At 42.3% G+C, this 27958-nt stretch overlaps 1 protein-coding gene across 2 annotated transcripts; it reads right to left on the reverse strand.

Annotated features, from left to right (window-relative positions):
* Positions 1 to 2234: 2234 nt before the first annotated feature.
* Positions 2235 to 27752, reverse strand: LOC118397214 (kunitz-type protease inhibitor 2-like). 2 transcript variants are annotated; one of them, XR_008067737.1, is made up of 8 exons: positions 27134 to 27752; positions 9204 to 9272; positions 8842 to 9003; positions 8643 to 8723; positions 8257 to 8427; positions 5879 to 5920; positions 2955 to 3380; positions 2235 to 2923 (listed from the first exon to the last, which is right to left on the reverse strand). XR_008067737.1 is itself a non-coding variant. In XM_035791759.2 (7 exons), exons 1-7 carry the CDS (start codon positions 27558 to 27560, stop codon positions 3169 to 3171), a joined length of 1164 nt encoding a protein of 387 aa, XP_035647652.1. In that variant the 5' UTR covers positions 27561 to 27752; the 3' UTR covers positions 2235 to 3168. The 2 variants fall into 2 exon arrangements, 1 of the variants encoding a protein (XP_035647652.1); XM_035791759.2 differs by having other exon boundaries at positions 2235 to 3380.
* Between the last annotated feature and the right edge of the window lie 206 nt (positions 27753 to 27958).

Consider the following 27958-nt stretch of genomic DNA (forward strand, 5'->3'; position numbering starts at 1 on the left):
CCTTGCCATAATACCAACACACCATCTATAACGTCCTGATACACAAACCCTAACACACCATTTCTGTTGGAGAATGGGAAAAGGGGGGACCATACTCACACTCATTTGCAGGCAGCTGGTGAGTGGTGGAGGTGTAAAGGGGGTGGGGGGTTAGGGGTTAGGGGTTGGGGGCTGAGGAGGAGAGGGGGTGTCTTGCTAAATAAGCACAATTACACCAACACCGGATGGAAAACAGATGACCACAGGCACTGACAACAACACTGAGAGAGATTACCAAGGCCAGGGTACACACCGGGCCAAACAAAGCCCTGCATAATGCACATCACTGGAACTGCATGAGGAGAGTTATAGGTTACAGGCCTGGGAGCACGACTGTGGAGAGAAGAGAAGGATTAGACTGTATAAGCAGGGCTGACAGTGTCCTGTGGACTTTCCTTGGACAGACAGTCTCTTTGGTTTCTCTATCTATCCCCCTCTCCTCCTACCCCCGCCATCCTCTTTGATCATCAGTTACCTTAACGTTTTGTGTCGGAGCCGGGGCACAATTGCAATGATCATTCTGTTTGACTGTTTATGGAAATGAGTTTGAATCTCATTGACTGATAATGAGAGTGTGATTGCGTGTGTGTGTGTGTGTGTGTGTTTGCAGGAGGAGAAGTTGGATTTACATGGTTTGGAAATGAGCTTATCATTTTGTCTTTAGGGCCTGATTTTAGAGCTCAGCGAAAGCAGAGGACTTCAGTACCCAAGGACACAACCACAAGGAGGCCAGCTGCTTCGTATTGAGCCTCTTCAGCAGAAAGGAACAGGAGAGGAAGGTGAACTTTCCACTGGGGGGCGCTATCTCAATGTCTTTCCGTGGTTCCTCGCATTCTATCCATGCGCCTCCTTTTCGACAGCATTCGAGGAGAAGGTCCAACGTCACTCCCTTCCAATGGATATTGAGAAGGAGGCGAGGAGAGAGGGTGCAAGGAATCAAGATAAATTGAGAAAGAGCCAGGAACATAACACAGAACCACTCCACAGCCTCTGTAGTAGACTACCTACTTTATCACTATTTCCCAGGCCTGGAACCAATTCATATGGAATTACGTTGGCTCAATTAGCTACGTTATTTTCAAAATCAGAATGAAAATGTTTAGCCCATTTCTGCAATTAATACAAAACGACTCACCCCATCAAGATAAACTAAGAGGTTATGAGCTTTTCTGTATGGCGACAAAATGTGCAAAGTGATACATTGATAGTGAAATACAAATGGCATTTAGGAACCTACATTACTATGATCATTCTGAATAGGATGTTTTGATGTAGAAAAAAACGTCACGTAAAATGTACTAATAGGGTCAGTTTAAGGAGCGCCCTCAAATATCAGTCTAGTTTCTTCACCAGGAAGATCCTGAGTATGTATCAGTGGTGTAGAGTACTTAAGTAAAAATACTTTAAAGTACTACTTAAGTTGTTTTTTGGGGTATCTGTACTTTACTATTTATATTTTTGACAACTTTTACTTCACCACATTCCTTTAAAAAATATTGTACTTTTTACTCTATACATTTTACCTGACACCCAAAAGAACTCGTTACATTTTGAATGCTTAGCAGGACAGAAAAATTGTCCAATTCACACACTTAACAGAACATCTCTGGTCATCCCTACTGCCTCTGATCTGGACTCATTAAACACACATGCTTCATTTGGAAATGATGTCTGAATGTTACTCTGCCTCTGGCTATCTGTCAATGTAAAAAATAAGAAAATGGTGCCATCTGGTTTGCTGAATAGAAGGAATTTGAAATGATTTATACTTTTACTATTTGATACTGAAGTATATTTAAAACCAAATACTTCGACTAACTCAAGTAGTATTTTACTGGGTGACTTTTATTTGAGTAATTTTCTATTAATTAAGGTATCTTTACTTTTACTCAAGTATGACTGTTGGGTACTTTTTCCACCACTGGTATGCATCATGGTCACTTCTGCCCTCTAGAGGTAAGAAAAACTCCAGCCCTGTCCTCTCCAATCTCTAGTAAAACATGCAGATGGGAGAGAGTTGACAAACTGTTGACATGAAGAAAAAGCTCATACCTTTCACCTAGGGCACTTTTAATTGTCTACTGTGTCACCATCTTCATTTATAAATGTATTACGCTTTAATCATTATGCATGTGAAGCACTTTACACTGCCTTGTACAGCATTTGCTTTATAAGAGACATTCAGCAATCAAAAAAAAAGTACCAGTATATTTTATTTATTAAATGCATTCAGTAGTTAATACAGAGGACGCACTGTTGACATCGTCCATCCCTCTGCTGAATTACAAGTAGAACAGCAAAGCCCACAATAAAGCCACTGAATATTTACATTCAATATGGAGGAGATAAGTGTTTGGGATAAGTGTAAGTCGTGAAAAATATATGTCATCCATGTCACGTTTAAGATTTAAATTGTAAGTAAAACATGTTGCATTACATATTTGTATTCATTCATTAAAATTTACTTTATTATATTTTGATTTAAAAAAGGCAATTTTGCCACTGAATATCGGCGTACAAAATAACTTGTCACAGGTAAAAGAGTGCATAGTATAGCAGTTTGTTCATTAACTAAAGCAAAGGTCACAAAGGGTTTTAAAACCACATTCAGGTGAGGTTCCCCGGACACACATTGACATGCCTAATCCTGGACTAAAAAGCATTTTAAATGGAGATTCTCCATCGAGGTTGTTTTTTACTCCAGGATTAGGCTTAATCTGTGACCAGGAGACTGCCCGTCAACATTTCAGCCTTTTAAATAAACAGAAGTAAAAATGACAGCAGCAGAAATTCACTACGATCTGAAAACATCCCACCCAGTCTAAAACACTCACTAAAACATCACACCCTGGCCTAAACACTCACTAAAACGTCACACCCTGGCCTAAACACTCACTAAAACGTCACACCCTGACCTAAACACCTCTCGGGTGTTCAATTTATCTAAGTAATTAGTACAGTGGCTAATCGGACAAAAAGCCACAATTAACACTTTCCCATTGTATATGAATACATCCCTTGACAAATCAGCAGATTCAGGCATTCTGGGTCAGTGATATTTAGAATGGAAAGTTACAGTGGAGTAAGGCGACAGTGTCTCCATGGCAGGGGGGGTGGGGGGCTCCCTCCTTATGGTGCGGTGGCCACTTTGGGGAGCTCTTCCTCAGGCAGCTGTTCCTCAGACAGCTGTTCCTCAGACAGCTGTTCGTAGGGGAGCAGGTCCTCCTTGTCGCTGAGGCGGCGATGGTCATGCTGCAGCCTGGTGCGCCGGATGGTGATGAGGATCAGACCCACCAGGATCAGGGCTGAAATCACTGCCAAGGTAGCCACCAGGAAGAATGCTGGAGGGGAAGGAAGGACACATTTATTTAGTTATTTATTAAGTGCACTCCCCTACGTATTTATTTGGACAGTGAAGCTAAAACTTTTAATTTGGCTCTATACTCCAGGATTTTGGATCAAATGTTTCATATGAGGCAATAGTACAGATCCTGTATGAGGGTATTTTCATAAATACCCGTATTACCATTTAGAAATTAAATCACTTTATGTATCTAGTCCTCCCATTTGAAGGTGCTAGAAGTATTTTGACAAATTGAATAAAAAAATATCACATTTAAAAATCACTTTACTCAGTACTCTGTTGAAGCACCATTGGCAGTGATTACAGCATCGAGTCTTCTTGGTTATGACGCTACAAGCTTGGCACACCTGTATTTGGGGAGATCCTCTCAAGCTCTGTCAGGTAGGATGGGGAGCGTTGCTGCACAGCTATTTTAAAGTCTCCCCAGAGATGTTCGATCAGTTTCAAGTCTGGGCTCTGGCTGGGCCTCAAGGACATTGAGACTTGTCCCGAAGCCACTCCTGCACTGTGTTGGCTGAGTGCTTAGGGTCGTTGTCCTGTTGGAAGGTGAACAAGTCTGAGGTCCTGAGTGCTCTGGAGCAGGTTTTCATTAAGGATCTCTCTACTTTGCTCCGTTCATCTGTGCCTCGATCCTGAATAGTCTCCCAGTCCCTGCGCTGGAAAAACATCCCCACAGCAAGATGCTGCCACCACCATGCTTCACCATAGGGATTGTGCCAGGTTTTCTCCAGACGTGACGATTGGCATTCAGGCCAAAGAGTTCAATCTTGGTTTCATCAGAATAGAGAATCTTGCAGGCTGTCATTTGCCTTTTACTGAGGAGTGGCTTCGGTCTGACCACTCTACCATAAAGGCCTGATGGGAGAACCTTCCAGAAGGACACCAATCTCCACAGAGGAACTCCGGGGCTGTCAGAGTGACCATCGGATTCTTGGTCACTTCCCTGACCAACACCCTTCTCTCCCGATTGCTCAGTTTGGTCGGGCGGCCAGCTCTAGGAAGTCTTGGTGGTTCCAAACTTGTTCGGTTTAAGAATGATGAAGGCCACTTTGTTCTAAGGGATCTTCAAATGCTGCAGAAAATGTTTTGGTAACCTTCATCAGATCTGTGCCGCGACACAATCCTGTCTCGGAGCTCTATGGACAATTCCTTCGACCTCATGGCTTGGTTTCTGCTCTGACATGCACTGTCAACTGTGGGACCCTAGAAAGGCACACACCTGTCTATATAAATCATGTCCAATCAATTGAATTAACCACAGGTGGAGTTGTAGAAATGTCTCATGGATGATCAATGGAAACAGGATGCACCTGAGCTCAATTTTGAGTCTCATAGCAAAGGGTCTGAATACTTATGTAATATTTATTTTGGAAAAAGTCAAGGGATCGGAATACTTTCCGAAGGCACTGTATGTATGAAAATAGCCTCAAAAAGGTGACATTCTATCAGTACTGTCGCTGAAACATTTGATCTCAAATCCAAAAGTTGTAGCGTCACGGTCCAAATAAACACGTAGTGGAGTATACAAAACATTATGAACACCAGCACTTTCCAATGACTAGGTGAAAGCTATGATCCCTTATTGGACGTTAAATCCACGTCAAAATCAGTGTAGATGAAAGGGAGGAGACAGGTTAAAGAAGGATTTTTAAGCCTCGAGACAATTGCAAAATGGCTTGTGTGTGTGCCATTCAGAGGCTGAATGGGCAAGACAAAAGATTTAAGTGCCTTGAAGAGGGTATGGTAGTAAGTGCCAGGTGCACCGTTTTAGTGTCAAGAACTGAAACACTGCTGGGTTTTTCCTCGCTCAACAGTTTCCCTTGTGTATCAAGAACGGTCCCAAAGGCCGACCAGCCAACTTGACAAATATGAGAAGCATTAGCGTCAACATGGGCCAGCATTCCTGTAGAACACTTGACACCTTGTAGAGTCCATGCCCTGACGAATTGAGGCAAAAGAAAAGGTGTTCCTAATGGTTTTCTACACAGTATATTCTCAGTGAATGTATCGGCTGTTCATTATCGCTCTTTGGTTTCACATCACGTGGTGTTGTTTATAAGTGTCTAATTTGATCAATGAGACCAACTCAGTGGCTTGTGGTTAGTGTCCTCCCTCAGATTGAAAGGTTTGGAGTTGGCCGGGTCATAACAAAAACTGTACAAATGGGACCTGAGGCACTCCGCATTAAGGAGATAGATTGCCCTGCGATAGACTAGCGTTCTGTCCAGGGGTTGGACAGAACGCTAGCTGCAGAAACAGGAGATGGGCCCCTGCTCCTATGAGAAATTCTGACTTCGCACAAGCCAAGTTTATATAGTACACCCCCCCCCCCAAAAAAAAAGTTGAATCCCAAACCTCTTTAGAGACTCTCCTGAAGTTGTATTCAGAACTGTTAAGTGCTGCTATATCACACCCGGTGGAACACAAGCCTTTAAACCTCCCAGCCAGCCTAGAACTTAAGGAAGGTTAGCTTACCTGGTGTCATGCGGTTACGGCCATTGTGTTGCCAATGCTCGCCTGTGAAAAGGACGGAATCGGAAAAGAGAAATATCACTACATCCACTTCATCCTTGCCTCACATGAACATCCCTCAAAATTTAATCTTGTTGACTTGACTATTGAAAGTCTGAAGACCATGAATATTCAATTTGGTGTTGGAATGGGAGAGCAGGCATTGGCCGCTCACATTTCATTGTCTCCAAGTAGGAAAGGTGAATTCCTCTCCCAGTGTCTGGTGTAAAGCATACTGACCTCTAGGATTTTGCATGTGCTAAGCTCCATCCCATTTATTTTATCCTGAAAAGCTCCCCGGTCTTTGCCAATGTCAAGCATACTCATACCATGATGCAGCTACCACCGTGCTTCAAAATAAGGCGGCAGTTACTCAGTGACGTGTTCTGTTGGCTTCTCCCCAAACATAAGGCTTAGTATTCAGGCAAAAAACGGTCTGTTTTTTGCAGTATTACTTTAATGCATGTTTTGGAATATTTATATTATTTTCAGTCTGTCGTGGTTTAGTGCCTAGCGATTAACTGATATGTTTGTTATTTTAGTATTTAAAAAAAAAACAGAATTGAACAACGTTTCAATTATTAGAATTCCATTTAGCCAAACTCAGCTAGCTGAAACGAAAAGGATATGCTTGCATACGTCCTTAAAAGAACTTCGCTTGAAAAACTTGGAAAAAAAGCAGCAATAGTCCATTTTGAGACTGTAGTCACTTCCTCAAGTCAGAATTAAATCAAAGACTGCTCAAAAAAAAAATCTGTCATTCATTTTGACGTTGCCGACATTTTAGTCACGCAATTTTACATTAACCAAGATGTTTGGCGCAGTATTTTTTTATGAAAAGATGTGCATGGAAACAAGTTGTCTCTCAAGTTCTCACGTTAACCTATGGATATTATGTCATAGAACAAAACGTATAAAGATCTCCTAAACCGGTGTTAACCTCAGACCTTATTTTTGGAGTTGATCCCTAAACCTTAATCTTTCCCTATAGGAATGGCTGAACGAACTAGAGAACTCATTTTCGGGTTTTAGGACTACAAGCTGAACGAGCTCTATCGCGCTGCAGTTGCTCTAGATATAAATATGATCAGGCGCGAACTGTGCAATGTTTTCAACAGGCCAATGTTCTACAAAATGATCACGTTTTCTGTGATAAACTAACTACAATGACCATAATCCATTGCTACTTGTCCGGTCTGTTTCTTTTACGCCTGCTGTGTAAAAGAGACAAGAATGTGGAGATCGAGAGATGATACATGGAGAGCAGTCGCTTCGCAAAGTATTGGTATTCAGCAGTCATGAAAGTATGCTTATTTACTTTGAAGAATTACTAAAATAGTGATGTTGTCAAGACAGCAGCTCTATAGAGAAGAGATGACTTGGAATGAAATAAAGTCATCGAATAAAACAATAATTCACACAACTATTTTAATAAAATATTTGTTGTGTATAACTGATGGTTAATAAGTAATAAGCAGTCATGGGTCACTACCACCATAAGACTTTTGTCAATTGTTTTATTCCGTGTTGCAGAATTCAACCGCATAATGCAGAGTGCATTTATTTTTTAAATGTGTTTAATTGTATTTTTTTATTTTTAATATTCGAACCAACCTCAAAAAGCACTAATCATTCAGCACGATCGTGGAGTAACTGCAATGTTGTTGATCCATCCTCAGTTGTCTTCCTTCACAGCCATCGTAGCTGTTTTAAAAATCACCAAATGGTCTCATGGTGACATTTCCTTCCTATCCTGCAGTTCAGTTCGGAAAGACTACTGGTTCTTTGTTGTGTCTGGGTGGCTTTAATACATCCTCCACAGCATAATTATTAACTTGACTATGCTTAAAGAGACATCACATTTGTTATTGTTACCCGTCTACCAATCACTGCCCTTCTCTATGAAGCTATTAAAAAGCTCCCTGGTCTTTGTGTGTGTATGGGGGACAGAGGAAGGGTTAGTAATAAAACATCATATCTACCCTTATTATTTCACACAGAGTGAGTCCATGTAGCTTATTATGGGATTTGTTAAGCCAAATGTTACTCCTGAACTAATGTAGGCTTTGCCTAAACAAAGGGGTAAATATTTATATTAATTTGTAAACATTTGCGGAATTCTCTTTTCATTGACATTATGAAGTGTTTTGTGTAGATCCATGACAAAAACATTCACAACGAAATCCATTTCAATCACTTTGTCACGCAACAAAATGTGAGAAATTCCAAGGGGGATTTTGAACTCTGTGAGAAGGCTGAAGCTAACGTAAATCACTCCCATAACCACAAAATTTATATTATCATCCCATGTGTCATATCGCTGAAATGCAGTCCATCCTTACCGTCCTCCCCAGTGCACCGGGCCATGCATTCGTCCAGTGTGCGGTAACGGTTGTTGTTTCCTTTGCAGCCACCGTAGATGAAATGCTGGCAGGAGCTTGTGCTGTGGTCAAAGTAGAACATAGTGAAGGCAGCACGGCAAGGGCCCGAGTCTGAGGCCACCATGCAAGCATCTGTGGAGGAGAGGAGCAGGGGACAATCAGAACTGATCTCAAACCCGATGACCCCAACTTGTGAAAAAGGCAACTGGCATCAGGAAGGACATGTTTGAGACTGATCCCAGAACAGCCAACTACATCGTGCAGGGGGAATGGTTTACACTGAAACTCAACATAAAGGAGCTAGCCAAAAGCCATACTGCAGAAATATATGTCCTTTATCCAGTTACCTTTATATTCAATGTGCTCGTCATCTGTAGGTGTGTTTGCACCAGACCCTTTCCTTCCCTTAGAGCCAGGGATGACGGTCACTGGAAAGATGAAAAATAAGTCAATGTCAGAGAGGGAGGGGTTGCTGGGTGGAGAGGCCTGTTGGGAGATGAGTAGTGTCAGGTAATAATGGGAGGAGGTGAGGAGGTTGAAGAGCACCTGTGCAGGTGGCGAGGCAGCTCTCGGCGGTATCATAGTTGTTCTTGTTGCCAAGGCAGCCGCCGTAGGTGAAGGGCTGGCAGGCGCCGGTGGAGCTGTCGTAGTAGTAGTGGCGAAGGGAGGCGCGGCACGGCCCCGTTTCTGGACCGGCCTGGCACAGCTCTAATTGGATAGGAGAAAAAAAAAAGAAGTTTGGAGGTCAGCACCACTAGAACAGGAAGTGACAGATTAAGAGAGAATAGGAAGGAGAGAGAGCATATCATTCACTAAACACAGTTAGGATAGTTATCTATTTAAATGTACAGGGAAGGGAAGACAGCAGGAATAAAAAGAAACAGGAGTGAGAGAAATAGACAACTTGCCGATAAAGTCATCTGACGTCATCTTGGGAAGGAGATCCTTAGAACTGGCAGGATCCTCAGAACTGGCAGCTAGGGACCCATTTTAACATTAGTCAAAAAATGTTTTTGAATTACAGTGATCCCACACTACACTGTCACCATGGATACAGTATGTTGACCTTTGTGCCGTGTAAAAAAAAAAAAACACATTTAAATCACACGCCTCCCAGCCAGTGTACTTGACTAGGTCCGCACTTCTACTTTTGGCATAGGAAAATAATCTCAGCGAATCAGAGATCAGCTTCCCTGTTATTAACCAATGACGCATTGTGTCAAGACAAATTTATTTACCTAAATCTTCATAGTAACAAAATGCACATATTCAGGATTCAGAGCATGCCTAGGAGTTAGGGATGGGCGAGATAAGTTTGTTTTGCACAATATTTCAAATGCCTCCATCACAAGAACCTGTTTTAAAAAAAATGTATTCACATTTTATTTTATTCAGCTTGATGTTGTCTTTTTGGTCTTATCCTTCCTAGCTGTCAAAGTACCAGGATGTGGTCTCTGGTTTTTCATCTGAATTTAGAGAACTGAATTTGAAAACTGAATGTGAGAAGTTGAAGATATGAAACTTTGATAAACTTGAAATTAGAGCAAGCACGCACACAGTGCATTCGGAAAGTATTCGGCCCCCTCTACTTTTCCCACCCTACATCACAGCCTTATTCTAAAATGTATCAAATACATTTTTCCCTCATTAATCCACACACACACACAATGCCAAAGCGAAAAACAAGTCTAGAAACGTTTACAAACGTATTATTCCAGACGAAAGCCACTCCTCAGTAAAAGCACCCAAAGACTCTCAGACCATGAGAAACAAGTATCACTGGTCTGATAAAACAAAAATAGAACTCTTTGGCCTGAATGCCAAGCTTCACCTCTGGAGGAAACCTGGCACGAACCCTACAATGAAGTGCGTGGTGGCAGCATCATGCTGTGCGGATGTTTTTCAGCAGTAGGGACTGGGAGACTAGTCAGGATCGAGGGACAGATGAACAGCAAAGTACAGAGAGATCCTTGATGAAAACCTGCTTCAGAGCACTCACTGACTGGGGCGAAGGTTCACCTTCCAACAGGACAACGACCCTAAGCACATAGCAAAGAACGCAGGAGTGGCTTCGGGACAAGTCTCTGAATGTCCTTGAGTGGCCCAGCCAGAGCCTGGACTTGAACATCATCGAACATCTCTGGAGAGACGTGGAAATAGCTGTGCAGCAACGCTCCCCATCCAATCTGACAGAGCTTGAGAGGATCTGCAGAGAAGACTGGGACAAACTCGCCAAATACAGGTGTGTCAAGTAGAGGTCGACCGATTAATCGGAATGGCCGATTAATTAGGGCCGACTTCAAGTTTTCATAACAATGGGAAAACTGTATTTTTGGACAACCGATTTGATATATATATATATATATATATATATATATATATATATATATATATATATATAAAAATATATATTTTTCTTATTTTCAATGACGGCCTAGGAATGGTGGGTTAACTGCCTTGTTCAGGGACAGAATGACAGATTTTTACCTTGTCAGCTCGGGGATTCAATCTTGCAACCTTACAGTTAACTAGTCCAACACTAACCACCTGCTTTACATTGCACTCCACGGGGAGCCTGCCTGTTACGCGAATGCAGTAAGAAGCCAAGGTAAGTTGCTAGCTAGCATTAAAATTATCTTATAAAAAAACAAAATGAATCATAATCACTAGTTAACTACACATGGTTGATGATATTACTAGTTTATCTAGCGTGTCCTGTGTTGCCAATATTCGATGCGGTGCGTATGCGCAAAAAAGGATTGTCTTGCTCCAATGTGTACCTAACCATAAACATCAATGCCTTTCTTAAAATCAATACACAAGTATATACACTGCTCAAAAAAATAAAAGGGAACACTAAAATAACACATCCTAGATCTGAATGAATGAAATATTCTTATTAAATACTTTTTTCTTTACATAGTTGAATGTGCTGACAACAAAATCACGCAAATGTTATCAATGGAAATCAAATTTATCAACCCATGGAGGTCTGGATTTGGAGTGACACTCAAAATGAATGTGGAAAGCCACACTACAGGCTGATCCAACATTGATGTAATGTCCTTAAAACAAGTCCAAATGAGGCTCAGTAGTGTGTGTGGCCTCCACGTGCCTGTATGACCTCCCTACAACGCCTGGGCATGCTCCTGATGAGGTGGCGGATGGTCTCCTGAGGGATCTCCTCCCAGACCTGGACTAAAGCATCCGCCAACTCCTGGACAGTCTGTTGGTGGATGGAGCAAGACATGATGTCCCAGATGTGCTCAATTGGATTCAGGCCTGGGGAACGGGCGGGCCAGTCCATAGCATCAATGCCTTCCTCTTGCAGGAACTGCTGACACACTCCAGCCACATGAGGTCTAGCATTGTCTTGCATTAGGAGGAACCCAGGGCCAACCGCACCAGCATATGGTCTTACAAGGGGTCTGAGGACCTCATCTCAATAATTTTGCACGCCCAATTCTTCAGTTTTTGATTTGTTAAAAAAGTTTGAAATATCCAATAAATGTTGTTCCACTTCATGATTGTGTCCCACTTGTTGATTCTTCACAAAAAAAATACAGTTTTATATCTTTATGTTTGAAGCCTGAAATGTGGCAAAAGGTCGCAAAGTTCAAGGGGGCCGTATACTTCCGCAAGGCACTGTCCCTAATGGCAGTCAGGCTACCTCTGGCGAGCACATGGAGGGCTGTGCGGCCACCCAAAGAAATGCCACCCCACCCCACGACTGACCCACCGCCAAACCGGTCATGCTGGAGGATGTTGCAGGCAGCAGAACGTTCTCCACGGCGTCTCCAGACTCTGTCACATCTGTCACATGTGCTCAGTGTGAACCTGCTTTCATCTGTGAAGAGCACAGGGCGCCAGTGGCGAATTTGCCAATCTTGGTGTTCTCTGGCAAATGCCAAACGTCCTGCACGGTGTTGGGCTGTAAAGCACATCCCCTACCTGTGGACGTCGGGCCCTCATACCACCCTCATGGAGTCTGTTTCTGACCGTTTGAGCAGACACATGCACATTTGTGGCCTGCTGGAGGTCATTTTGCAGGGCTCTGGCAGTGCTCCTTCTGCTCCTCATCAATGCCTTTCTTAAAATCAATACACAGAAGTATATATTTTTAAACCTGCATATTTTGCTAAAATAAATCCAGGTTAGTGGACAATATTAACCAGGTGAAATTGTGTCACTCCTCTTGCGTTCATTGCATGCAGAGTCAGGGTATATATATATATATATATATATATATATATATATATATATATATATATATATATATATAAAAAACAGTTGGGCCATCTAATTTGCCAGAATTTTACGTAATTATGACAAAATTGAAGGTCGTGCAATGTAACAGGAATATTTAGACTTATGGATGCCACCCGTTAGATAAAATATGGAACGGTTCTGTATTTCACTGAAATAATAAACGTCTTGTTTTCGAGATTATAGTTTCCGGATTCGACCATATTAATGACCTAAGGCTCGTATTTCTGTGTGTTATTATGTTATAATTAAGTCTATGATTTGATAGAGCAGCCTGACTGAGCGATGGTAGGCACCAGCAGGCTCGTAAGCATTCTTTCAAACAGCACTTTCGTGCGTTTTGACAGCAGCTCGTCGCTGTGCTTCAAGCATTGAGCCGTTTATGACTTCAAGCCAATCAACTCGCGAGATTAGGCTGGTGTAACCGATGTGAAATGGCTAGCTCGTTAGCGGGGTGCGCACTAATAGCGTTTCAAACATCACTCGCTCTGAGACTTGGAGTGGTTGTTCCCCTTGCTCTGCATGGGTAACGCTGCTTCGAGGGTGGCTGTTGTCGATGTGTTCCTGGTTCGAGCCCAGGTAGGGGCGAGGAGAGGGACGGAAGCTATACTGTTACACTGGCACTACTAAAGTGCCTATAAGAACATCCAATAGTCAAAGGTATATGAAATAGTCCTATAATAACTACAACCTAAAACTTCTTACCTGTGAATATTGAAGACTCATGTTAAAAGGAACCACCAGCTTTCATATGTTCTCGTGTTCTGAGCAAGGAACTTAAACATTCGCTTTTTTACATGGCACATATTGCACTTTTACTTTCTTCTCCAACACTTTGTCTTTGCATTATTTAAACCAAATTGAACATGTTTCATTATTTATTTGAGGCTAAATTGATTTTATTGATGTATTATATTATGTTAAAATAAGTGTTCATTCAGTATTGTAAAAACATGTTAAAAAATGTATTAAATTAACATTTAAAAATTACTTCAAAATAAATAAAATCGGCTTTCTTCTGGTCCTCCAATAATCGGTATCGGCGTTGAAAAAAATACAATCGGTTGACCTATGAATAAATACATACGCCTTTCCAAATCATGTCCAATCAATTGAATTTACCACAGGTGGACTCCAAGTTGTAGAACAAGGATGATAGTTGGTAATAAAGCATTATTTGTTCGACCACAACTTCTGGGGTAGCTAGCTAGCTAGCTTTAGCTTGGTACCTAGCTAGCACCAACACAACCAGCCTGAAAACAATGACCAGTAGAAACTGCAGCCATTTTCGTTATTCTTAGCAATGACTTGTTGTTCGCCTATTGAAATTGAACTACAGTTCATGAAAATAAATAGCTAGCTAGCTACTTAACCCTGTTGCCGAAAGCTAATGTTATAAGCAGCCAGCTAGCTTCATCTGGCTAGTGAAGCTCAACAGGGCCGTGTTATGTGTTGTGAAGCTAGCCACAATAAGGATTAGGCACAATAGTGGAATTTCAAATCAAATCACATTTTATTTGTCACATACACATGGTTAGCAGATGTTAGTGCGAGTGTAGCGAAATGCTTGTGCTTCTAGTTCCGACAATGCAGTAATAACCAACAAGTAATCTAGCTAACAATTTGCCGTTTGCCTTCAAAATAAAAGTGCCTATTTGAAAGTAATGCAGAAGGTTACAATTGGTGGAAACATACCTTATTTAGACTAGATAATGGTAAACAAGGTTGGAATGTGAAGCAATGAAATGGGCTATTAGTTTACTCCGTGACACCCACAGAACACAACTGTGAGTTGACACAAATATTAGCGTTGTAGCTGTTATCGCGGGACTGTGACCGTGTGAAATCACCTCCCCAGTCAGTCTAATGTGTGTATTGACATTCATATTGCACTGCACAGATTTACCTAAGGATTGGGGTTCAATTAAAATGGGGTAACAGTATACGCAAGACTGTGTCCTTGCTGGGATGGCACAAATCCACTGCCGGAGAATATCAACACCAAACACATTGGTTCACCGTTCCACGGGAGCGGACAGTACACAGCATACCATAATGTTCTGAATAATGACCAAGTCTACCTCGCTCCCTATTCCACTGAACCGCTTAGGCGTAACAAACACAAGTCCAACATTTATCGGAAACTGTTAAAACTACCTGTTCACTACCCTCCTGCTCTCCGGGGATGCACAACTCAATCCTGGGCCTAACATCACCGAGCCAGCGATACTCACCGGAGTGGAAGGCAGTGGATGGCGACGTCCACTGATCGTCGCTGCTGTGGAAGTGAGTGAGTGCTATGGTCCCATGGTTTCTCTCAACTCACCCGGCATCGGATAGATTGACTCTTCAAACATACCCAAGTCGCTATATGCGATCCCTGACTCTGCATTTGGTACACAAGCTGTTTTAATTAGTTCCCCGCATCCAGTGCAGGCGGGAGGGGATGTTAATTGCACTGCCCCTAATCAAAACGGCCTAAACCGTTTGTGCCTGGCTACAATGTCTTCAGGAGAGACAGGATTGAAGGAAGAGGAGGGGGGTGCGATGATTTACATTAAAGAACATATCCGATGTAAACAAATTGAGTGGCCATGTGATAATGAACTAGAAAGTAATCGGCCTGAACGTTACACTGTCTCCCCAAATGTCTTTTACCCTTATTGGAATGTATAGGCCACCTTCCACCAAAAGTGTGTTTTTTGATCAGTTTAATAACATGCTTAGGGAATGTGCTTTTGGGAAAGAGGTCATCTTAATGGGAGATTTTAATATTAATTATGAAGACAAGTCTTGTAGGAAAACCCTCAAACGAATCACTAATACCTTTTGACTTTACACAGCTAGTTAAAGGGCCAACCAGGGTGACTTGCTGCTCAAAAACACAGATTGATTTGGTGTTCATTAATAAACCAGAGAGAGTGACCAAATGATTCAATATGGTTACTGGGCTATCTGATCATAATCTGACACTTATAGCCAGTCTAAGAGCAGGTTTAACCTCTCTACTGTCAGAAAGCCGGATCAACTAAGAATATCCAAGAGTGAATTAAACTACTTTGAAAACGCAATTAAGAGAATTAACTGGAATGATCTCTTGTCCTATACAGATGTGGAAGTTTTTTTCTATCCACAATCCAGACTACAATAAATGGTTTCCTAAAGGAAATCAAACCAAACCAAACCTGGCCAAGAGAGCACTCTTCCTTGGCTAAATGGAGAAATGTGGAAATTGATGAAAGAACGATATTATGCCCTAAAAATAGCCCTAAGATCCAAATTAGTAGAGCGTGATGAAGGTGATGACAGAAATCAGACAGGCAAAGGCAAACTTTTTTATTAACATAATCGGTGAAGCAAAGGGAAATTCTAAACGGAGCTGGGAGAATCTAAAAACAGTTAACAGGGAAAGACCATAGTAACACTGCAAAAAGACTAGAACTCATGGTGAATAACAATCTAACACAAGATGCAGTCAAAATAACAATAGCCTTCAATTCCTACTTTATTGACTCTGTCAGGGTACGGACACAGAACCCCTCCACTGGTTTCTTGGGCTCAGTGCTAGTGAATGACACTCAACCTGTCTTCATCATAAGGAAGGTTTCTGAGGCAAAGGTGAACAAGGTGATTAGCTCACTAAAGAACTCTAAAGCCAAAGATGTGTTTGGGCTGGACTTTCTTAAAAACTACAAAGAGTCACTCATTGGCCCCATTACTAAGGTCACCAACACATCTATTGGTCTCGGGGTGTTTCCAAGGGTATGGAAGTCAGCCATAATAACGGCCATCTTTAAATCGGGCAACCCTGCTGACGTGAGTAACTACAGGCCCATTAGTATACTACCTGTGGTGTCAAAGGTTGTTGAAAAGTGTGTAGCAGAACAACAGATTGCCCACCTCAACAACAGCCCCTTCACATTACACTCCATGCAGTTTGGCTTCAGAGCGATACACTCCACAGAAACGGCCAACTGCTTTCTTCTGGAAAATGTGAAGTCCAAGATGGACAAAGAGGGCGTTGTTGGGGCTGTGTTTCTGGACCTAAGGAAGGCTTTTGATACTGTTAACCATGAGATTCTAATCACAAAATTGTCCAAGTTCAACTTTTCCCCCCGATGTATGATTTCATCCATCAAGGCCTTGAAGGCAGAAGTCATTGTGTCAGAGTGAGCAATGAGCTGTCGCCCACTCTTAGCTATGATGTTGGCGTGTCCCAAGGGTCAATACTGGGGCCCCTCCTGTTCAGCCTGTACATTAATGATCTGCCTTCTGTCTGTACTGGGTCTGAAGTTCAAATGCATGCAGATGATACAGTGATATGTGCATGCAAAGAGCAAACAACAAGCTGCACAAGAACTCACTACTGTAATGGTCCATGTTACAATGTGGCTCAGTGACTCATGTTTGCATCTCAATGTAAAAAAAACTGTTTGCATGTTCTTCACAAAGAGGGCAACAGATGCTACTGAGCCAGATGTCTATGTATCAGGGGAGAAGCTCCAGGTGGTATCTGATTTTAAGTACCTTGGCATCATACTTGATTCCAAACTCTCTTTTAAAAAGCATGTGAAAAAGTGAATTCAAATAACCAAATTCAACCAAGCTAATTTCCGATTTATACGAAATTGTTTGACTTCAGAGGTAGCAAAACTCTACTTAAAATCTATGATACTCCCCCACTTAACATACTGCTTGACTAGTTGGGCCCAAGCTTGCTGTACAACATTAAAACCTATTCAGTCTGTTACAAACAGGCTCTCAAAGTGCTTGATAGGAAGCCCAATAGCCATCATCATTGTTACATCCCCAGAAAGCATGAGCTCCTGAATTGGGAAAATCTTGTGCAATACACCGACGCATGTCTTGTATTCAGTATTTTTGTTAAACAGAAAACCCAAAAATATGTCAGCAGATCCACAAGGTCTGCCATAAGAGGTGACTGTATAGTTCCCTTAAGGAAAAGCATCTTTAGTAAATCCATTTTCTCTGTGAGAGCTTCCCATATCTGGAATACACTGCCATCTGACACACATAACTGCACCACATATCACACTTTCACAAAATGCATGAAGACATGGCTAAATGTCAATCAGATTTGTGAACATAATCCCTCGCTGTGTATTGCCGCTTTCCATGTTGTCTATAGCTTGTGAGGTGTGGAAACACTGTTGCCCTGTCTGTATGCTACGCCTTGCTTGTCCTACGTTGCCCTGTCTGTATGCTACGCCTTGCTTGTCCTACGTTGCCCTGTCTGTATGCTTGTCCGCCTACGTTGCCCTGTCTGTATGCTACGCCTTGCTTGTCCTACGCTACGCCTTGCTTGTCCTACTGTCTGTATGCTACCCTTGCTTGTCCTACGTTGCCCTGTCTGTATGCTACGCCTTGCTTGTCCTACGTTGCCCTGTCTGTATGCTACCCCTTGCTTGTCCTGCTTACCCCTTGCTTGTCCTACGTTGCCCTGTCTGTATGCTACGCCTTGCTTGTCCTTGTCCTACGTTGCCCTGTCTGTATGCTACGCCTTGCTTGTCCTATGCTACGCCTTGCTTGTTGCCCTGTCTGTATGCTACGCCTTGCTTGTCCTACGTTGCCCTGTCTGTATGTCCTACGCCTTGCTTGTCCTACGTTGCCCTGTCTGTATGCTACGCCTTGCTTGTCCTACGTTGTCTGTATGCTACCCTCCTACGTCTGGCTACCTTGCTTGTCCTACGCCCTGTCTGTATGCTACGCCTGTCTGTCCTATGCCCTGTCTGTACGCCTTGCTTGTCCTACGCCTACGTTGCCCTGTCTGTATGCTACGCTTGTCCTACGCTTGTCTGTATGCTACGCCTTGTTGTCCTACGTGCCCTGTCTGTATGCTACGCCTTGCTTGTCCCTGTCTGTATGCTACCCCTTGTTGTCCCTGTCTGTATGCTACGCCTTGCTTGTCCTACGTTGCCCTGTCTGTATGCTACGCCTTGTCTTGTCCCTTGCTTGTCCTACGTTGCCCTGTCTGTATGTCTGTTGTCCTATGCCCTGTCTGTATGCGCCTTGCTTGTCCTACGTTGCCCTGTCTGTATGCTACGCCTTTGTCCTACGTTGTGTCTGTATGCTACGCCTGGCTTGTCCTACGTTGCCCTGTCTGTATGCTACCCTTGCTTGTCCTACGTTGCCCTGTCTGTATGCTACGCCTTGCTTGTCCTACGTTGCCCTGTCTGTATGCTACGCCTTGCTTGTCCTACGTTGCCCTGTCTGTATGCTACGCCTTGCTTGTCCTACGTTGCCCTGTCTGTATGCTACGCCTTGCTTGTCCTACGTTGCCCTGTCTGTATGCTACGCCTTGCTTGTCCTACGTTGCCCTGTCTGTATGCTACGCCTTGCTTGTCCTACGTTGCCCTGTCTGTATGCTACGCCTTGCTTGTCCTACGTTGCCCTGTCTGTATGCTACGCCTTGCTTGTCCTACGTTGCCCTGTCTGTATGCTACCCCTTGCTTGTCCTACGTTGCCCTGTCTGTATGCTACGCCTTGCTTGTCCTACGTTGTCCTGTCTGTATGCTACGCCTTGCTTGTCCTACGTTGCCCTGTCTGTATGCTACGCCTTGCTTGTCCTACGTTGCCCTGTCTGTATGCTACGCCTTGCTTGTCCTATGTTGCCCTGTCTGTATGCTACGTCTTGCTTGTCCTGTTGCTCTGCACGTTCTCACTGCTCAATGATTGTCTATATTGTAATTGTTTTTAATAACCTGCCCAGGGACTGCGGCTGAAAATTAGCCGGCTGGCTAAAACCGGCACTTTTACTGAAACGTTGATTAATGTGCACTGTCCCTGTAAAAATAAAATAAACACTATATGTCGTCCTCAGAGTAGTCAGACTCAAAAACCCATGCAGTATTGTTTTTCCTCAGGAATAGTGTTAAATACACATAGGTTGACAATAAATGGGGCTCAATTCAGTTGTTTCAGAGGCCTGCAATAAGAGCTACTGCGCTAATGTTCTCTGGGTGTCAGAGTAGACTGATACCCCATGTCATTGATCCACAATCCATACTGTAGGTAAGGCTGTACAGTGAAGTAAATTTGCCCACAATGCAATTCTAGAGTATAATAAATCCAGTGTGATTTCAACAGAGTTGTCAAATTAACAAATTGTCATTTGTTGATTTTTATAACAACAACATTCCAACCTCATTTAACATGATCTATTCAATTATGACATAATTCTACTATTTGTATTCATTTGCATCACTGTTAATGACATACTTTTATTTCGAAGGCTAACCGCAAAGTCCACTATTGGGGCTAATTCTTATTGTGGCTAGCTTCAGATAGATGGGTCCGACCACCATTAATCAAATAAGAACTGTTTTATAAATTAGGGTTATTTTAGATGACACCTGGCTATATATAGTTAGCTAGCTAACAATAGCTACCTAAACAGATTGTTTGCATCCATGAGCTAGCAATCTTTTTTTTTTTTATGACCAGCACTTTAGGTGCACGAGACAATTTTACCAGTATCATAGCACATGTGTCGATGATTTGTTGTGACATATGAAATACGAGTGATAGTGTAATAAATACGTGTTAAATTATGTGACGTGCAGTCATATTCAGGTCCTGATTGGTCAACAAGCTTATTTGACGCATCTTATTTGACGCATCTTATTTGACGCATCTTATTTGACGCATCTTATTTGACACGCAAAAGACGCAAACGCCGTTCAATAGAAATCCTGGTTGAGAATGAAACAGCACAGCAGGTAAATGAAAGAAATAGGTTTTGATCATGTTTTACTGGTAATGGGTCCATATGTAAATGCCAACCAAATAACTTTTGTGTGTGTAACTTTTTATTTAACTAGGCAGGTCAGTTAAGAACAATATTTGATTTACAATGACGGCCAAACCCGCTGGGTCAATTGTGCGCAGCCATATGGGACTCCCAATCATGCCCAGATGTGATACAGCCTGGATTCAAACTAGGGACTGTGGTGACACCTCTTGCACCGAGATGGAATCATGTGGTAAACAAATCAAAATCTATTTTATATTTGAGATTCTTCAAAGTAGCCACCTTTATGACAGCTTTGCACACTCTTGGAATTCTCTCAACCACCTTCATGAGGTAGTCAACTGGAAAGCATTTCAATTAACAGGTGTGCCTTGTTACTTTGTGGAATTATTTTTTTTCTTAATGGGTTTTGAGCCAATCAGTTGTGTTGTGACATGCTGGGGGTGGTATACAGAAGATGGTCCTATTTGGTAAAAGACCAAGTCCATATTACGGCAAGAACAGCTCAAATAAGCAAAGAGAAACAACAGTTCATCATTACTTTAAAACATGAAGGTCAGTCAATCTGGAAAATATCAAGAAGTTTCTTCAAGTGCAGTGAATTAACTCATAGGTCATTTTTAAAGGCTCAGTTGTAACAATAAAACTGAATCAGAACCATTTAATGAGTCTCAACTACTAAGCTAGTTTGTTTTACATCATCCTTTTGAGGTGTAGTGTTTGTCATGGGTGTGTCGTGTGCATAGCTAGTGTTATGATTGTTTGAGCTTACCCTATACCAAACCGGTTAAGCGACCTCTATCCGACGAGATTAACTGCATTTTTCACAAGGGTTGGCTTGAGCCGTGCTCTACAAAGTCTCGCATCATAATAAACTGTTCATGGTCAGGCTCTTGCGGTTGGAGCTAATGTGTATATATCCGATCATATCTATGTTGTGTCTATTGTTGCTCAGGCTTACTTCCACGAACATCCAATGAACCTCTCCTCTGGTTCCTTTTGGTCATGTGAGCCTTCTGGCATTGTGTTTTCCAAATTCCTATTGGACTAGTAGATGAGAGTGAGAAAGGAGATGGGTAACTCTAGCAAATTAAAATAAATGTATGTATGTGATCTGAAAAGAAGATTCAAAGATGTCTGCAGAAAGAATGGAGTGTCTCTTTTGGTTATTGAACAACAGTAAATAAGTTAACACAGTTACAGTAACGGAAGTTCATCCTGGGTCCTTGAGCTGTACTACACAGAAATGCATCATTATGGGTGTGAATGTAATTCTCTTCATAGTGACGTATCCTAAATGGGTAAACAAAAAAAAAGGTAGAAATCTGCAATATCAATTTGTTTGCATATTTGGGTCTTATTCTAAACACTGGCTATTATTTTAATGAGCTCCGCCCCCAAACAAGACAAAATATGGTTGGACCCGACCAAATCTGAACCAATTGTAGTCGGTTTTAATACGTTTGGACATCAAAGTACAGCAGAGTACAGTACAGTGTGCATGGTCAAAGAGCTATAATTTTCATGTCATCCAAACAAATGTAAACGCCTGGAGTTTGCTAAACGGTATTGGCACTTGGATTGAAACCGGTGATATGGTCAGTGTTTAAGGATGCATGAGACAAAATTAACCCCATACCTACTGTTAAAATATAGTGTTGGGTCTCTGCTGTTATGGGTGTATTTTGCTTCCACCAGTCCATTGTTAAGGTCAACGGCATCATGAACTGTACCTAGTACCAGGACATTTTAGCCCAAAATCTGGTTGCTCCCGCCCGTAGACTGAAGCTTGGCCGCAAGTGGATCTTCCAGCAAGACAATAACCCCAAGCGCGCATGGAAATCGTTAATTGACCACAAAAATAAACATTTTGCAATGGCAAATCTCAGTCTCTGGATTTAAATCCCATTGAGAACCTGTGGTTTGAATTGAAGAACTACAGACGTCTGAAGTCCTCAACTGGCAGCGTCATTAAATGGTACCGGCAAATCACCAGTGTGCACCGGGGCCTCCCTCTCTTTCTATTCTGGTTAGAGCCCCCGAAAATTGTAATACTTTCTGAAGGCTCTGCTCTAAAGAGGGCTGGGCGATATGGCCGTAAAATCACATTTTTTTTCCTGACTTGTGGTCGATTCAAGATACAATGCATTTGGAAAGTATTCAGACTCCTTCCCCTTTTCCACATTTAGTTATGTTACAGTCTAATTCTGAAATGGATTAAATAAATGTTTCCCTTATCTACACACAATACCACATAATGACAAAGTGAAAACTCAAAATATATATTTTTTTAAAAACACATCACGATTACATAAGTATTCAGACCCTTTACTCTACTTTGTTGAAGCACCTTTTTAGCAGCAATTACAGCCTTGAGTCTTCTTGGGTATGACGGTACAAGCTTGACACTAGAGGTCGACAGATTATTATTTTTCAACACCGATATCGAGGACCAAAGGAGGACCAAAAAAGGCCCATACCGATTAATTCGTCCATTTTTTAAAAGTTGCATTTATTTGTAATAATGACAATTACAACAATACTGAATGAACACTTATTTTAACTTAATATAATACATCAATAAAAAAATCAATTTAGCCTCAAATAAATAATGAAACATGTTCAATTTGGTTTAAATAATGCAAAGACAAAGTGTTGGAGAAGAAAGTAAAAGTGCAATATGTGTCATGTAAAAAGCGAATGTTTAAGTTCCTTGTTCAGAACATGAGAACATATGAAAGCTGGTGGTTCCTTTTAACATGAGTCTTCAATATTCCCAGGTAAGAAGTTTAAGGTTGTAGTTATTATAGGACTATTTCATATACCTTTGACTATTGGATGTTCTTATAGGATCTTTAGTATTGCCAGTGTAACAGTACAGCTTCCGTCCCTCTCCTCACCCCTACCTGGGCTCAAACCAGGAACACATCGACAAGTCACCCTCGAAGCAGCGTTACCCATGCAGAGCAAGGGGAACAACCACTCCAAGTCTCAGAGCGATTGACGTTTGAAACGCTATTAGCACGCACCCCGCTACCTAGCTAGCCATTTCACATCGGTTACACCAGCCTAATCCCGGTTGATAGGCTTGAAGTCATAAACAGTGCAATGCTTGAAGCACAGTGAAGAGCTGCTGTCAAAACGCACAAAAGTGCTGTTTGAATGAATGCTTACGAGCCTGCTGCTGCCTACCATCGCTCAGTCAGACTGCTCTATCAAATATCAAATCATAGACTTAATTATAACATAATAACACACAGAAATATGAGCCTTTGGTCATTAATATGGTCGAATCCGGAGCATGCATGTCTAGACATGTCTAGTGAGTATGCAGGCCATGGAAGAACTGGGGCATTTTTTTAGCTTCCAGGAACTGTGTACAGATCCTATTGTGTTCGTTGTCTGTAGCTTATACCTGCCCATACCGTAACCCCACCACCACGGGGCACTCTGTTCACAATGTTGACATCAGTAAACCGCTCGCCATACAATCTGAGACATCTGTGGCATTGTGTTGTATGATAAAACGGTGTCTTTTTTTTGTCCACAGCACAAGGCGCACCTGTGTAATAACCATGCCGTTTAAACAGCTTCCTGATATGCCACACCTGTCAGGTGGATGGATTATCTTGGCAGAGGAGAAATGCTCACTAACAGGGATGTAAAGAAAATAGTGTACAAAATGAGAGAAATTTAACATTTCTGGGATATTTTATTTCAGCTCATGAAACCAACACTTTACATGTTGCATTTATATTTTTGTTCAGTGTAGAATACACAAGATGCACTATCAAAATGTTGTTGTGCATCAGCAGTTTTTCTATTGTTATGTCAGTCACTGACAGTCCCTCAACTAGCCGATGAGTTCCGATTTTTTTGGGGCCCCCACCCCCATCAATGTTGCCCATCCCTGCCCTACAGCAAAGCAGCAACAATAGAACCACTACCGATTGCTGTGAAAAAGGGAATTCACTAAGCAGTAGAGTTAGTTAAACCTGCTGAAAAAGGTGTTGACAAAATAATTCTGTGTTTTGGCAGTTTGAGTTGAAACAAAACACCTACTGCCAAATCCAGTTTAGGAGTTAAGACTTTGGGAGATTAAATGCACATTAAATAATGATCAACAATACACAAGTTGGGGCAGGGAGAAAATGTAAAATGTAGAGAAAATGACAAAAAAAAAAAACATACTTAACCCTAAGATGGCATGTCTTTTAACCCGGGGCACTTCCACAGTGACAGATTTACGCTGACTCATATTTCACAAAAAAAAATGGAAAACCATTGACTTCAAACTATGCACAACGATGACTTTGAACAATTTACGCAGTAAATTAAACATTTAAAAAACAATTTACTGGGAAAAACTGTGCAGATGCAAAGTTGGACAACAGAATTACAGTAAAAGAGCCCTCGTTTTTATTCTGTTACCAAACTTTGCATCTGCACAGTTATTCCCAGTAAATGTTTTTAAAAATGTGTAAATTTACTGCGTAAATTGTTCAGTCGTCGTCATTGTGCATAGAGTTGTATGGGAGGAACCCACTACCATCGGCATGCGGCACTTATCTGTGTAAAGAGGAAAGAGCCGACGATAGTTTAACACTGAAGCTGGTCACGATGATCAGCTCAATTCACAAGGAAACATTGCATTTGTCGCCCTAAATTACATGCTTAAAAAGGTGCCATTTTTATAATCAAAGAGTAGTAAAACCGTGAACTTCCTCAGTCAAGATGAAAATATGATTAACACCAATACAAAATAATATAACATTTACATTTAAGCCATTTAGCAGACGCTCTTATCCAGAGCGACTTACAAATTGGTGCATTCACCTTATGACATCCAGTGGAACAGCCACTTTACAATAGTGCATCTAAATCTTTTAAGGGGGGTGAGAAGGATTACTTTATCCTATCCTAGGTATTCCTTAAAGAGGTGGGGTTTCAGGTGTCTCCGGAAGGTGGTGATTGACTCCGCTGTCCTGGCGTCGTGAGGGAGTTTGTTCCACCATTGGGGAGCCAGAGCAGCGAACAGTTTTGACTGGGCTGAGCGGGAACTGTACTTCCTCAGTGGTAGGGAGGCGAGCAGGCCAGAGGTGGATGAACGCAGTGCCCTTGTTTGGGTGTAGGGCCTGATCAGAGCCTGGAGGTACTGAGGTGCCGTTCCCCTCACAGCTCCGTAGGCAAGCACCATGGTCTTGTAGCGGATGCGAGCTTCAACCGGAAGCCAGTGGAGAGAGCGGAGGAGCGGGGTGACGTGAGAGAACTTTGGAAGGTTGAACACCAGACGGGCTGCGGCGTTCTGGATGAGTTGTAGGGGTTTAATGGCACAGGCAGGGAGCCCAGCCAACAGCGAGTTGCAGTAATCCAGACGGGAGATGACAAGTGCCTAGATTAGGACCTGCGCCGCTTCCTGTGCGAGGCAGGGTCGTACTCTGCGGATGTTGTAGAGCATGAACCTACAGGAACGGGCCACCGCCTTGATGTTAGTTATAAGTTATAAGTGTAAATAAAAATGTACGATGAGGGCCTATCTCCCAAAGAAATATCCCCTTTTCTAGGATGGGAGTTAGGTCTACTGTAGGTCTCTCAAGCTTGTATTTACCTATGATTTACATACCGAGTGAAACCATGAGAGCTGGAATGGAAAAACAAAACAGGACAAAATGAGCTGAGACCAGAGTCTCTCCACACCTACGGAGCAGGGTCATAGGACAGTCGAAACCCCAATGTGGTTCATAGCATTTCAAATTAGAGACAACGTGTATTGTAGGCACGTTTGTGTGTCCTGGCACACATTACTATAGACATGTATATTCTGGGACATTATTTGCATTCAGCACGACTTTATTACACGTCAGAAAAACATTCCATCCGATTACACAAATCAATCCTGTTGTGCACCTGGTTGACTGGTTGGCCCAGTCTCTTACGGCGTTCAAAACAACTGCGAAGTGGGAACTCGGAAATCTCCGACTTCCGAGCGTTTTAGACAACTGGGAACTCGGAAAAAACGAGCTCCGACGGGGGAAAAATCGTTTCACGCTCATCCAACTAGGGAACTTGGGCCTCTTTCTACACTAGAGCTTCGAATTGTCATAATGTGACCTCGTTTTCAGAGTTTCCAGTTGTCTTGAAAGCAACATCAGTCCCCATGAAAGCTCACCTATCAGGAAGTAAGTGTGCATGCCAGAGAAATTGGGTGGAGTTGCTACACACAACTACTTCCTGTTTACTCCAATGGGAGTCAATACCCCGGGCACAGATAAACCCCTCTTTCCTAATTGTTCCACTTTGTAAAACGCACCTGGCCTGGCTACGAATGTAGGACTGTATGCAAAGCAGTGCATGGCGTATGTGAGATGCAAACACAGCACCATTGATCGATCTAGAAATAATGAGGATGAAATCCAGAAGAATGAGCACAGGTCGCTACGAGGTTATTGTGTATTGGAAGAATCAAATAGAGAAAATAGTGTATAAACTTGAGTGATGGTCCACAAGTAATTCTCATTTTAACTGACTGGGGCGCTAAAGTCCAGGTCATATTGAATTGATAGAGTGCTTAATTTACATTGACTCCTTAGGTAAAAAAAGGATTGTAAAACCAGGACAGAGCTGGGGAATGGTCCTCTGCCAAATGACCCTAATTTATAAGCCATACACCCCCCCAAAAAAAGGCTATTGGCAAAGGGCTGATAAAACCTAGGCTAGTCTAGCGTTACTTGGCTAACGCAGTCCCTAGAAGTGCCAATGACGCACCTGAATTTCCATTGTCCTAAAGACCAATATGCATACCTGTTGAGTTGACTTCCCTGGGGACAACATCTTCACTAAGAGCATCAACTTCGACTTTTGTAGTCTTGGGCTGAGTCTTTTTGCGGTAGACCTTGAACTGTGTATCGGACTGTAACACGCAGACGTCCTTTCCATCTTTCATGCAGCTGACAAGAAAACACTCAGGTGTTCCATCCGCTGGGGTTCCAATCAAAGAGAGCTGACAGTCCTGGTTGCCGCAGCACGCGTCCTGACACCCCTTGCTATCTGATATCTCTGGCAAGTGAGCCAAATGTCTGGCTCCAGCGTCAAGGGATTTTGGGTCAAGACCTTGGTCGGGGTTGGTGTCCTCATCCCAAGCGCATCCTTGTTTCTCTTCGTCGAACTGACCGCGGACCAGTACCGCGAGCAGTAGGAACAGTACACCATAGCTCCACACCTGTTTCATTGTTGTTTTTCTTCCGTGAAAGCCTTCGTCCAGGTAAATAATCGTTTTCCAAATAAGCTTTTTTTTGATCGAAGTAGCAATTTCTCTTAGGGGAGAAGAAGTAAGTTAAACTACTTCCCTGTTGAAGCGACTTCCCTTTGTCTTGAATACACCGTAGCCGAGGTGCTCTTTTCCCCGCCCACGGAATAATGAACAAGGCCCGTTCAGTCACCAAACGTTTTCGAACGTTGCAGATATACATGTTGTGAATAGAGTCAACGTGATTCCTCAACCTGGTCTCAGCGCATTCCGTATTATTCTGTACGTATATTCAATACAGGTATATTACGTTTCGTAAGGTATGTATTCATTTTTGGAATTCCACCATCCATGTGGTATGATGTGTTACGTATTTCAAA

The sequence above is a fragment of the Oncorhynchus keta genome, chromosome 18, assembly GCF_023373465.1.
Source record: "Oncorhynchus keta strain PuntledgeMale-10-30-2019 chromosome 18, Oket_V2, whole genome shotgun sequence".
Lineage (NCBI taxonomy): Eukaryota > Metazoa > Chordata > Actinopteri > Salmoniformes > Salmonidae > Oncorhynchus > Oncorhynchus keta.